At 39.5% G+C, this 14,518-nt stretch overlaps 1 protein-coding gene across 12 annotated transcripts in view; it reads left to right on the top strand.

Moving 5' to 3' along the window:
- The window catches only part of LTBP1 (latent transforming growth factor beta binding protein 1), a 461,631-nt gene that overhangs the window by 360,527 nt on the left and 86,586 nt on the right, over window positions 1-14,518 (top strand). For all 12 annotated transcript variants that reach the window (XM_060026845.1, XM_060026844.1, XM_060026842.1 and 9 more), the window contains 3 exons: window positions 527-649; window positions 6,683-6,805; window positions 9,301-9,423. In XM_060026845.1, the coding sequence (XP_059882828.1) occupies window positions 527-649; window positions 6,683-6,805; window positions 9,301-9,423 (369 nt within the window). The remainder of the gene's footprint in view (window positions 1-526; window positions 650-6,682; window positions 6,806-9,300; window positions 9,424-14,518) is intronic.

The following is a 14,518-nucleotide window of genomic DNA, read 5'->3' as shown; positions in this document are numbered from 1 at the left end:
CTGAAGTTCATCAGTTCCCTAACTAGACCTCCACGCATCTTTGGTTCTTTGGAATATTTTATCTTGCAGGGGATGTTGCTCTACATCTATCCTCTCTTCCTCCCTCCCCTCTAAAATAAGCCTTCCATTGAGTTTATTTGTAGAGCATGTTTGGTTCCTTTTTTGAGTTACTTTGCAGAAAGTAAATTAAGCCATGGAACCATCATACACATACCTTATACCAGAGCTTCTCTTCCTCTTAAGCGCTAATTTGAAAGCTTATCTTAAAGAACCTGCCCCTCTTGGGAATTCTCTGGTTGTCTAGTGGTTAGGACTCCACACTGTCACTGCTGAGGGCCTGGGTTCAATCCCTGGTTGGGGAACTAAAAATCCCAGAAGCCGCATGGCGCGGCCAAAAAAAGAAAAAGAATCTGCCCCTCTTTAGAAGATCCACTATTTCTAACCAAATTCACCTTTATTTATGTTTTATTTCTTTTTTTCCTCTTTGTCTTTTTTTTCCCCTTTGCATTATACCCCGTTCTTTAAGATGTGGATGAATGCCTGGAACCAGATATCTGCACAAATGGTACTTGCTCCAACCTCGAAGGATCCTACATGTGTTCGTGCCACAAGGGCTATACCCCAACTCCAGACCACAAGCACTGTAAAGGTAAATACTGTGATCAGATGTCTCACTTTTATTTGAACTGCACTTAAAAACATATTAGAGTAACTAGCCTTAAAAAAGGGAAACATACTACCTGTCATTTATTTTGATTGAGCTACTTGGAGCACATTTTGGTTGGCATCTTTGAAAGTGAGTCCTCATGGTGATTAAATACAGACCCTATCTGTTTACATAGAGAAAAACAGTGTTTTTTTAGAGAACATCTGTAAACCACAGATCTGTTTTGTTTTTTCCAGTTATAAAAACAATACATGCAGTTGTACAACTCTGTGAATATACTAAAAACTATTGAATTGTACACTTTAAATAGATGAATTATGTGGTGTGTGATTTTTATTTCAATACAATTGCTATTAAAAAACATGCATTTGCTATACGAAATGTGGCAAATGCAGAAAGGTAAAAAAGATAAAGTAATAATCTTTCTACCTCATTTGTGGATATTTGTATCTCATGGATATTTTATATCATTATGTTCTGTGTACAGTTTTCTATCTACCTTTTTGTCATTTAATAGTATATCATGAGCATTTTACATTTCATTAATAACTCTTTTCAAACATTAGTTTTAAAGGCAGTGTAATATCCCGGTGTATTGCTGTGTCACCATTTTCTTGCTGTTCTTCAGGTGTTGAACAACATACTTTTTCCAGCTTCTGATTATTATGTAAAAATAAAACCTAACAGGCATCTCTTTAAAAAATAAACCTTTGCCTGAATTTTCGGATTACTTCCTTATTTATAAAAGTGGAATAATCAGGCAAAATGTTCTGTGTTTAACTATTTCAGTAGAAGAACACTAATTTCTAATTTTAAAAGATTTAATTCTAAAAGATTTAATATGTATTTTATGTGCTAATTTCCTAAACACTTCTAATTATTAAACACTTATTTCATACATCTGTTAAACATTTATATTTCCTCTTTTGTAAATTTGTTAATATCTTTTCCCATTAATCAAGTTTTTAAGTCAATGTGTATGAACACTTTATATATAGGATATATATATATATAAACCTATGTACAGTGTATATATTTAATGTATACCGTTTTCTTTAGAATATTAGTGTAATTTGTCCAAGGTTTTGCTAATTTTTTAAATAATTTTTTAAGAAGTTTTCATTTTTTCTGTGGTTAAATCTATGGATTGTTTCCCTTCTGCTATCTTCCATCACTTTTATACCTAAAAGCATGCTCTTTCAAAGGGACAAAGAGGAAATAAGTAAAAAATTTTTTCTTTACTGTCTCAATGAAAGTGAAGGATCTAGGGTAGTGGTTAATTTATCACTGTGGTAGGGGAGCAGTAAACAGATACCCTGCTACTGACCTGTAAGAATTGAAGCATCTTCCACTGGCAGTAGGGAATTCACAGACGTCTGAATTTGCTGCCTTACTCCTTCCATACAGCAGAATACTATCCACTCCCAGGAGAGCATATGAAGTAGGCACATCTCCCTTTTCTCCTGGTCCTTTCCCACATCCGCAGCTTTCCTTCTGACTCCTTAAGCTGGGCATCTCCTCAGAAAAAGTTAAACATGAGAATCACTTGAAAGGTATTATATCTTCCTTACATACAGGACTAATGGTGGCTGAAGGTCTCAGCATCAGAAGCCGTTAATCTTTATTTGATTGCTGTATCTGGTTTATTGCCTGTCATGTTACTTTCTCTTCCCAGTCTGCCTGCTTCTTCTCATCTGCTTATTCATAAAAACCCTTGTAATCGGCCCGCACTTCATATTCCAAATTTGTCACCACTGCTTTCTTCAGTTTGCAATCTCTGTCCCATCCAACTGATGTCACAACTGCCCTGGGTATATTCTGTGCTTATTTTGACTCAAGTACTTGCTCATAATTATCCTGCCCTGCACACCGATCTTCTTCCTCACTACTGACCTGAATCCTGGCTCTTCCAGGGATTCACTATACAACCTTGGATAGATAATCTCAGGTTTCCTGATATCATGTCATCCCTAAAATTCGAGGATTGGACTCTCTAGAGGGAAAATGCACAGAGTAGATACATGTTGAATGAATGACTCATTACCACCGTCTTCCTCTTGGCATTGCCATCCCAGATGAGCCTGCTCCTCTCTAGTCAGTCTCCCTACTACCTGAGAATTCACACCATCAATTGATGCCACCCCTAGGAACACTCGTATTTTCTAGTCTCTGGGGCACTCTGCTGGGCTGCTGCAGAAGCTTCTATTCATCCTTCCTTTCCTTCCTCTCAAGTGTATGAAGGAACCAACATGTTCCAGGCACTGCGTATGTTACCAAGAGGCTGAAATCTCTCAAAGAACTATTACTCATTGGAAGAGATGCAAACCTGCATCAGATAATTGGAGACAGTGAAGTACTAAGTGATGAAAGTTAAGTTGTCAGTGATGTCATGTGAATGTCATGTACTCCTGACATTATGTGAGGACCAAAGCACTTTACCTCTGTGCTATTCTTTCCAAAAACCTGTAACCCCTGTCTTAATCATGAGAGAAACATCAGACAAGTCCAAATTGGGGACATTCTGTGGAATTCTGGCCCATATCCTCAAGGCAATTGACGTTGTCAAAACAAGGAAAGACTGACTGGAGAGATGAGACACCTGCATATAATGTGTTTCCCTGGATTGGATCCTGGAACAGAAAGAGGACCTGCATAGAAAAACTGGTGAAATCCAAATAAGTCTGGAGTTTCGGGGTTTTTTTTCTTTTAAAAGGCAGTATGTCATATTCTAGCTGTGATACTCTGAAGCTGTGTTAGCTTGGATAAGTTATCTCATTTCGCCAGGGCTTACTTGCTCATCTGCAAGAAGGTAACAATGATGGCATCTGTGAGGGTTGATGTGAGGATTGCATGAGATAATATAGGGTAATGAGATATCAGAGATAATACATGGAGGATGAGATATAAGGCAGGGGCAGAGCATGACATTTTGTGGTAGATGTTGTTATTCACCAAATAATAGGCATGTACAAAGTTCTGCTGAAGCCGAGAAGTGTGTGACTAATTCAGATTGCATGCTTCTGGGAAGGCTTTGCAGAGGTGTCGCTATTTGAACTTGGTCTTAAAATATTGAATACAGAGGGGAGAAAACCTTAGCAGGCAGAGGAAACAGCACCGCATTGACTGTGTCTTCACCTCACTCAATGTACTGACAACTCTTTTCAGGTTGTAAATACATTATCTAGTGTATTAATCCATTACTTATTTGTATCTTTGTATTTCTTTGTACATTTTAGTGCTGTATGTACTAAATGTATAAATACCCTAGAGATAGTCTCTATTTTAACTCTGAGCAGGACTTATCATAGTAATATGGGCAAAAAGTCCCTTAAAGAAATACCTTTTGGGACTTCCCTGGTGGCACAGTGGTTAATAATCTGCCTGCCAATGCAGGGGACACAGGTTCGAGCCCTGATCCGGGAAGATCCCATATGCCACAGAGCACCTAAGCCCGTACGCCACAACTACTGAGCCTGCGCTCTAGAGCCCAAGAGTCACTACTGAAGCCCACACGCCTAGAGCCCGTGCCCCGCAAAAAGAGAAGCCACCACAATGAGAAGCCCACACACCGCAATGAAGAGTAGCCCCTGCTCGCCGTAACTAGAGAAAGCCTGCGTGCAGCAACAGACCCAACGCAGCCAAAATAAAAATAAAATAATAACTTGATTAAAAAAACCAAACAAACAAATACCTTTTGTGAAGAATAATATCTTCTGTTCATCTCTTGGCACGAGAGAGAAGACATTTGTCCTGCATGCCTATTTTATTAGAAAGTGTTCTTTTGTCATAGGAATTTGGTCCCTCATCAGAAAAGAAAAAATGCTTTTTAATGTGTAGAATTATGCTGCCTCTGTTCCTGTGTCCTTTTAAAGACCCAAAGATCACCTCATTCAAGATAACAGAGTTGCCTCGAGTTTTTCCAAATATGTGTATCATTACTTATAATGAATTACTTCTGACAGTCTTCCCAACATAAATGAGTAACTTATGTAAGATGTCTGGTGTATCCTGACAGTACTTGGAATGGAGGGTATAGTCTTGCTGCAAACATCTTCACATGGGAATGCTTAATTTTTCATCTTCTTTGAGAAAGTCAAAAAGAGGCCAAAGCATTAAAAATGTTGTCAGACGTTACGTGAGATCCAACCAGCTACATGAGCTATTGTTGGTCTTAAATTCTTGAACTGACGTCTCAAGTATTTTATAGAATGTGCTGAAAGAAAACATGGTGTGGGCTCGTCTTTGCTGTCGACCACTTGAAAAGCTAGTAGACTGAGAATGCTGGAAAGGTGTAAAATCATTCGTAAGACAAAATTCTTATTTAATTTCTCTATTGGTAGTCAACAGTTGGCAGCCAGGAATTATATATAAACAAAAGGGATCAACTTCACAATAAGTGAAACAAAAGTTTCTAGTAAACTCAAGTAATTTCTGCAAGAAATTAAATCAGAAACAAATTTCTGAACTCCAGTTACATTAATAGTCAATGTGAGCTTTTTCAGGAAGCATAACCTGACACCTTGCTTGCATGAAGATAAAATTCAAAAGGTTAACGCCTCACTAGAGGTTAAGAAATGCAACTTTGCTCAGGAAACAGGTAATTGTCAGTGATACTTGAGGGAAAGGACTGTGCAGTTAATTGAGTTCTCCTGGCAAAAACTTGTAGATGCAAGGGGGGAAAGTGGTGGAAGAGGGGCATGGTGGTGGGATGAATTGGGAGATTGGGATTGACATGTGTACACTAGTATGTATAAAATGGATAACTAATAAGAACCTGCTAGATAAAAAATTTTTTAAAAACCTTGTAGATGCATTTTAAGTAACAGGATATTTTCAGAAGGAAGCACTAGTCAGACATTGATCTTTAGGATGTGATTTCCTTAAAACAAGTTCTGCTCTTTTAAGATCAGGACTCCTCTCTCCCACCCTGAGTACAGGGCTGGTGTGTTTTCATCCATTGTCTCCACTAATCCTCACAGCAGACCTGTGGTGGAGGTGGTGAAGCTCAGTCCTACCATATTTTAATGATCATAAACTCTTACAGACTGACTAGCTCTTCAGCAGAACCTTCTGAGGCTGTATCCTCATAGAGAAGGCAAGACAGCACTATCTAATTAGATCAGACCAACCTGACAGCCAAACAAAAGCGTTTAGAAAACACGCGCTGCTTCTACAAGTGTTCAAGGTATTGAGGAGGCCAGGCTTTTCTTCATTCGTGTAAATTCATATCCACGACTAGGAAACTTATAAAGAATTATGTTCTTTCTCAGTCAAGAGCTCTATGTTTATTCAAGGCATTTGAAAAAAAGTCCTCACTCATCACTTTCTCCTTAGACATTCCAACATCTATCATCAAAACATCATGCCTCCTGGCTTTCCTTGTTACTTTGAAAATGAGCTCAGTGTCCTTTAACACAACTGTTTGACCTTATACTTTTCCAGGTTCTTCTAGTACAGTAGAAATCTCTATTTTGTTTTTTAAATTCTTGGGAGAGTTTTAATTCTGCCTTTTTTCTGCCTTCTACAGGCCTGCAAACTGCCTCGTAGCCATTTGTGCTGAGGTTCTTTCTTTTTTCAACTCTAAAATATTTCATATTGTGTTTGTGCTATATCCAAAGTATGAGAGAGAGAGAGATGGCAAAGAGCTTGATGTTGTATTGAAAACAATGTTACTTCATCATAAATGTATCATCTATTTGTAATTATTTCTTTTCTACAGTTCAGCATACTGAGGTTGATGGTTGGTACACTGGTGGGCTGATTCAAACTAGAATGTAGAGTGCCTCACCTAGGAGAAGTACTATTATTTTTGTGATAATAACCCCAGAATGCATTGGAAAGGGCAGAGCCTTTTTTTCTGCTTATTAAAAAGTTTCTATTGTGGTTCATGCCTTAAAAGGCCAGCCTGGAAGTGGAAGGCTTTGAGGGCAGTAGCTTGGTTTACAATCTCAAACTTTAGCTAATGGGGTGTTTAGATATAAGAACTAATGTAAACAATTGTCATTGTGTTTACAGATGTTGACGAATGTCAGCAAGGGAACCTGTGCATAAACGGGCAGTGCAAGAACACCGAGGGCTCCTTCAGGTGTACCTGTGGGCAGGGCTACCAGCTGTCAGCAACAAAAGACCAGTGTGAAGGTAGGAGTGTAGCACCATGAACTACTGTGATTGCAGTTTAAGGCACGTGCCTACAAAAAAATGTGCACTCAGTAAAGTGAGTGGGTTTTGAGAAACTACCTACGTGATTGTTTTATTGTGCCAGAAATCAAGGGACTTACACTTAAGTCAGGAAAGTCAATGAAACAGGATGGGAAAAGTCTAAATTTGAAAACTAAGGTATTAGTGGTCAGTGGCTGGGCATTACTATTGGAAAGAAAAATGGTTACTCTGTGTAATTCCTTACTTGCAGAAAATCAATTGTATTAAAATCATTTGAAAGTTTCACCTAATAGGATTAACACTCAGAAGCGAATTATGTCAGCCTGGTATTATGTTTTGGAATATTAATGATCTAGTTTTTGTATGCATTGAGCTTTTTAAAATTCTTACTTTAAAAAAAATAATCACTAAACAAGACTTTTCAGGAAGACTGAAATAGCATCCCCCTTATACTCAGGGATAAAGTTTGTGAAATATACCCTGTTCCTACAGGTGATAGTGAGGATTTTGGACCTCACTGGGGTTGACCTTAGACTTAAAAAAAGTATTTTTCTTCATTGAACTTCATACAGAATTACAGATTGGCCCTTCAACAACACGTTTGAACTGCGTGTGTCCATTTATACGCAGATTTTTTTCAGTGAATACTTAGTAGAGTACTACACGATCTGTGGTTGGTTGAATCCTCAGATGCAGAACTGTGGAGACAGAAGACCAACTGTCAGGTTAAATGCAAATTTTTGACTGTGTGGTGGTGGGCCCCCCTAACCCCTCATTGTTCAAGGGTCAACTGTACTTCACCTCCCAACAAGTATATGCTTCCTGAGCTTGAAAATACTATGGTATCACCAGTGACAAGCACAAGTGTCCAGAGCTCCTGAAAAGAAATGTCATTTAAACGTCATTTATTTAAGAATACACATTGTACTTGATCAGTTGTTTTATTATAGGGAAACAAATCATATCCATGTCTGTATGTAAACTTTAGATATTTAATAAGTAGAAAGGTCTCCTGAGGTAGTGTTATAAAAGAGACAATGTATGGTGGTCCTACAAAGGGATCTACCAATATTATCATAACCTTCTTCAATTATCCCTTTCTAGAACAAAGAGAGTCATTACAATACCTAATCTAGAGGTGAAGAATGATCAGACACACACAAACACACTCATGTACACAGATAAATTAAGTAATTTGTTCTAGATTCTAGTCCCTCTCAAAGTTTTTATACTTTATTTAATGAATCCTGACCTTTACAGTGTGTGTGATAAGGGTAGACGTCCACCCATAATGTAATAAGACTATCGTGTTCATAGTCCTTCCTTTTGAAGAGCCAGTGATGTCACTCCTAGAGATAAGTCAGACACAGGAGAATCACCCACCAGGTTAGAAATAGGGGCAAACCAATGTTAGGTGCTAAATGCCAGGATGATCAGAATGATGCTGTAAAGCAGAGTAGGATAGAACAGTGGTGTAGGGTCCCTGTGGTGTTAACTCCTGCAGAATCACATTGCCAGAAGTAGATACACATATGCAAAATGTGATGAGTAAAGTTGATCGGCAAACAACATGAAATAAGTGCCTGCTGATCGTTGAAACACTAGGTCATCTAAGGAGTAAAAAAAGATGTGGTAGACAGAGGCCCTGCCTCAGGAAAGCCAGAATCTGATGGTGAAGGTAAATGATGGAGTACATGCAATATGTTATCATGCCTTTTACGTGTGGATACGATGCAGGCACGTGTGTGAGCCTGAGCTCAGGATTGCGGTTACAAAACAAATAATCTCTAAGCAGAGGATGTGTGTGTCAAGCAAGAGGGATTCAGAAGCAATGTAGGTATCAAATGGGCTGAGAGCCCATTTGAAGGACCATTAGATTTGCCCAGAAAATCATTGAGAGAGAGAGAAGGTGGAAGCCTGATTGCCAGGGGTCTAAAGGGTAAATTACTGAAAAAGAATTGAAGACCTTCACGCCATGACACTTTTCAATCAGGGGGGTCAGCAAACTTCTCCTGTGAAGGGCCAGATAGTATATGAATGTGTGGTGCTATTTTCCAATAAAACTTTATTTATAATAATAGGCAGTGGTGGGCTGTAGCTTGCTGACCCCTGCTTTAGACTATCACAGGCCTTAGGGCTTTTAAACTCAGAGTGTTAAACTTGAACCTATAGAAGGAATTCCAAGAAGCTTCGTTGTGATTCCCAGATTACAGCCAAGTATTTGCCCCTCATCAGTGACCAGTAGAATTAATATGTACAGATTCTCAGCTCATTGCTTAAATTTTTAAGCTCATCTGGTTTTCCCTACAGGGATATTAATGAGTGACCTTTTACTAGAGGTCAGTTTGAATCACATAATGAAAATTCTAAATTAATTAGAAACCAGATAGTTTATAGACCTCCTTTACATGAATGATTAAAAACTCACTTTTAAAGCACCACTTCTAAGTTTCTTTTTACTCTCTTGCTCATAGATATTGATGAATGCCAGCACCGTCATCTCTGCAGTAATGGGCAGTGCAGGAACACGGAGGGCTCCTTCCGCTGTGTTTGTGACCAGGGTTACAGAGCGTCCGCCCTTGGAGACCATTGTGAAGGTGAGAATTGCTCGTGATTGCAGAATCATAAAATGTGAGAATCAGGATCAGGGAAATCTGGACATCATCCTGGCCTCTGTCCTTGACCCCATACTTTTGACTTCACAGTTGAGGACACGAGATCCCTGCAAGATATTTTCCCCATGGTCACACAAATAGTGCCAAGAAGTGCATAGAATCAAGGTTTTCCTTACACTACTCAGAGCAGTTATGCCAGAAGAATTATGCCAGCTAGATGAATAAAGAATCAGTTTAACTTTTCTCAGCTGTGGATGGCTTATCCTGGGTGTATAGTTCTGTATAGCATCCACTGGGATGCAGGACTAGTGGTACCAACGATCCAAGTAAGTAAAGACAAGTTAATTTTCCAGAAAAATGTAAAGTTTTTAAAGCCAGACTTTAATTCAATTTTGAGCTTTTCACATAAAATATTTCTTCAAGATAACCCATGTGTACAGCATTTGTGAGCTGTTAACCACTTTCACTACCTGCCTTGGCTCAGAACCCCTTTGGGTGGTCAGAGCTGCTGAAGCTGCCTGTCACCAGCCTATCACTTGTGAATTCTCCGTGTTCACTGTGTGTTTTTCCCACTCATCTGCTGATTTGCTGCATTTAGACCCTGTCAGTTATGAAAGCAGAAATGTGAACATGGCAGGGTTTGCCTCACATGGTGAGGTGGTGTCTGCTTGAGGGTCTGAACCCCACCTTTGATAGAAGAGAATGAGCTTTTCAGTGATTGGTTTTGTGGCACATGCTTCAGTGGCCCCAGATACTTTTGGACTTTTCAGTCCCATTGGTTGGGAAAGATCAACTGTATTGTATCCTTCTCTTTTGACCAGAGAACTTGGCTCAGTCACAACCTGTCCGGAGGGCAATTGGTACCGTTTCAGAGGTGTTAAAATGTACATTATTGTTGAATCAGTGGGTCATCTTCTAGGATTTTATCCTAAGGTAATAATGTTTTTCAGAGGGTTAATACAACCAGTGAAAAGTTGTAATCAACATACCTATTGAAAAAATAGGCAAATGATCAAGTGATAAGTCATAATAACAATAATAATTGGTTGTCTGAAAACTATGGATGGGGAACTCTCCAATATACGGGTAAATGTTGATGATTCAACATAGTGGCAATGCAAGATGGAAGAGGCGGTCGTGTTTCTGGGAGCCAGTCATGGAAGAACCTATTCTAGAAGTAAGGAGGTGGTAGGGCACATGCTAAGGCACTGAAAACCTACACTGACCACCAGTATGTATTTTGCCCTAATTCCTGGCCTAGCCAAGAGGATAACCAGGCCATTGACTAAGTCTTGGGTAATGGGTGCTTATTATAGGACATGTTCCTCTATTTTGGCTGTTTTAATATGTAACCATTTCACCAGAAGTCCAATATTTTTATTCTAAAACCATCCATTTCATGAAAAGCCAAATAAAAACGTTTCCCCAGCTTCCTTGGCGTTATTAATATATATGTTCCATAAGAAAGCTTCTTTTTAAGTATATAATCAGACTCTTTTCTCTTCAAGTCAGGACTAATTTCCCTAGTGTCTTAGGTTATAAATAGGACTGGAGTCCAGTCAATTAATTCAGAGCTCCCTTTGAAACGATATTAGCACTTCAGCCTGCTAATTCCCAACTAGCACTGTTTCTGACCCTTCCCAGTCTTATGCAGCTGTAATTAACTGAGCTGTGACGGCTCACTTACCTTTCACAGCTGTGGGAGGAAGAGCCCTCTTTCTTGTTGGCATTTCTATTTACATGTGTAATTTTCCTCTTCTAACTCTGGCAGAGACTTGTTTTCTTACAGCGTTATCCTGCAGTCCTGCTGGCCTTCTCGTGGAGTCAGAATCCCAAGCATTGTGCTGATTTCTGTGGGCAACGTATGCCAGCACACTCAGTAGCCACTCACTCTGTGATTCTGGGTGGCCTCAGTTGTCCTGGTTATTAGAGGTCTTGGCATCTCAGCCTTCAAAGGCTCTGCCTCTGACTTGTTTTCCCTCCAGGCACAGTCTCTGCTTCCATGCCTACCTTGGCACCTTCCCCAGCCCCTTGCTGTGGTTGCTCCATGCTAGTCCCTTGCAAAGCCTGAGAAGAAGATTCATGATTTACTCTGTCTTCCTATGACCCTTCTCTGTTAGTCATTTCTTTGCAGACCAAATCGAAAAAGGGAAGAAGTGCTAGTATTTCTTACCTTCTGACATTTCTTTCCAAGTCAGAGTCATCCATTTATTCATTTATGCATTCATTCAACAAAAATTTGAGTGTCAAGGATGTGCCAGGCACTGTTCTAGGTGCAGGATGTACAGCAATAAACCAAACAGACAAAAAGTCCTGCCCTCGTGGAGCTTACATTTTAGTGAGGGAGATAACAATAAAAATGATAACTAAATAAACTGTATAGTTTGTTAAATGGCAGTAAATGTTAAGGGGAAAATTAAAGTGGGGTACATGGGGGGTGCAGAGGGAGGGAGGGAGAGTGATGGTCTTAAATAAGTAGGCAAGCAGAGGTTAGCCTGAGATGATGACATTTGATTATTTCTGGGGGAGTGTTCCATGAAAAGGCTTTGTGGAGGAGATTAAGAGCTTGACTTGGGCATTTTCAGTTTGTGTTGCCTACAGTGGGTATCCACATGAAGATATCCGAAAGACAATTGGACCTATGTGTTTGGAATTCAGGGGTGAGTTCTGAGCTGGGATACATCAGCATGTAGACAGTGTTTAAAGCCATGAAGTTGGATGGGATCACCAAGGGAGTAAATGTAGCTAGAAGAGAGAAGTTGTCCAAAGACTGAGTCCTTGTCCCTCATTTATTTAGAAGTGAGGAGGTGATAAGGAACAAGCAGAGGGGATTGAGAAAAAGTGGCAAGTGAAGGAGCAAAACCAGAATCCAAGAGAACATTTCAAAGAGGGCGTGATGAGCTTGTGTCAAACATTGCTGCTAGGCAAGATGAGGACCAAAAGTTGACCATGGCATCTAGTCAGGTGGAGGTCCTTGGTGACTGCCAAAGCAGTCTCAGTGGAGAGGTGACCACGACTCACTGTTGCTATCCTTAAAGCCTGATGGCCAACTCCTAGAAGAAAATCACCCTAGTCGGTGGTGTCAGACAATCCCACATCGGGCTCTCTTAATATTCCACCTACTCTTTTTTTTGCTTTTGAAGATAGAGATCTTGCAAAATTTTTAAACTATCCAGACTCTAACATAGTGCACTGGGTTTTAAAATCTGTACAATTATTTATAAACATTTTTAAAATGCTTCCTTTTACTCTCATATACATTATTTCTCTTAGATTTTGGAAAGTGAATGAAAATTATTTTAGGATAGGGTGAACAAAGCTGACACGTTTCCATTATGCTGAGGCACATATATTGGTAATAGAGTGTTGTTCCTGAAATTCATATCCTCAGGATTCTACTTGCTCTATTTTGAATTGAGATTTTTCACGTAATGCTAATGATCAAATGTGCCTTTTCTTATTTTGTTGTCTCAATTTCCAAAAGAGCAAAGAAAGAAAGGTAAATCTAAAAATGGACCTCCAACTCAACACCTGTTAGAATGGCTGTGGAGCTATTAGGATAAATATGGAACAGTTGGAACTCTCTTACCTTGCTGGTGGGAATGTAACATGATACAGCCACATTAGAAACTTCAAAAGTGAAACCTACTATGTGACCCAGCCATTCTATTCCTAGGAATTTACTCAAGGAAAATGAAAGCATATATGCACACAAAGACTTAAACATGAATGTTTATCAAAACTTCATTCATAATAGCAAAACTGTAAACAGTCCAAATACTCATTATAGGTGAAGGGTAAACAGATCGTGGTACATTCATACAATAGAACACTACTCAGCAATAATGAGGAGAGAGCTGTTGATACACATGACAGCCTGGATGACTCTCAAAAACACTATGCTGAGCAGAAGAAGCCAAACAGAATAGGGGTACAAGTAACCTTTTGGGGCAATGGAAATGCCTATACCTTTTTGGTAATGATTGGTCCAGGTTATTCCTTCAGTACATGGTTTTTGTTTTTTTTTTTTTTTTGGGTGGGGCTGCATTGGGTCTTTGTTGCTGCGTGCAGGCTTTCTCTAGTTGCGGCGAGCGGGGGCTACTCTTCGTTGCAGTGCACGGGCTTCTATTGTGGTGGCTTCTCTTGTTGCAGAGCACAGGCTCTAGGCACGTGGGCTTCAGTAGTTGCAGCACGCGGGCTCAGTAGTTGTGGCTCATGGGCTCTAGAGCGCAGGCTCAGTAGTTGTGGCGCATGGGCTTAGTTGCTCCATGGCATGTGGGATCTTCCCAGACCAGGGCTCGAACCCGTGTCCCCTGCATTGGCAGGCGGATTCTTAACTGCTGTGCCACCAGGGAAGCCCCTTTAGTACATGTTTTATGGCAAAGATCCATAAACAGTAGACTAGAATATCCCCATTTGGCTCAACCACTTCAAAATCATGAAATAAGCAGAGAGTTGGGGCTTAAGAATTATTTTCACAGAATTTATATCTAAAAACCTTTTCTCAATTAAATTTGGTTCCACTTTCAGGAATCTTGATCTACCAAAGGTCAGTTAATCAGTGAATAAAACCTTTGTTGGCATAGTCAGGCTTTGCAGGAGACACTTAGTCCTCCGTGCTGTTATCTTTCTTAATTGTGCATGATGGTTCCTTTACGGATTCTTTCACAGAAATTATAACACCCAAGGCATTAGATTAACAGGAATGGAGATTTTAAGGTCAAACTGGAAAAAGAGACTAAGGAAAATGTCACCAAGCTTTATGTTTGTCACTACAGAATGACATTCTTACAAAGGTGTGTCATTAATTCCTTAAAAAACATTGCATTTGCAATGATGTTAAGAATCCAGCAGTGGATCCTTACAGATATAAATTGGTACAGAAATGCCTGTGCCTTGATTGTGATGGTGGTCACAAGAATGTGTCTACATTTGTCAAAACTCATTGAACTGGACTCTTAGACACATTCGTTTTATGTAAATTATACTTCAGTGAAGTTGGAGAAACACACTAAAGAACAAGTGATAAATCACTTTAGTTGTGACGGAGTCACATCAGCATTGTTTTACATTTTAG

This window comes from Delphinus delphis, chromosome 12 (assembly GCF_949987515.2).
Source record: "Delphinus delphis chromosome 12, mDelDel1.2, whole genome shotgun sequence".
Taxonomy (NCBI): domain Eukaryota; kingdom Metazoa; phylum Chordata; class Mammalia; order Artiodactyla; family Delphinidae; genus Delphinus; species Delphinus delphis.
The sequence above is the reverse complement of the archived record's forward strand: the minus strand, read 5'-3'. Positions and strand labels throughout refer to the sequence as shown.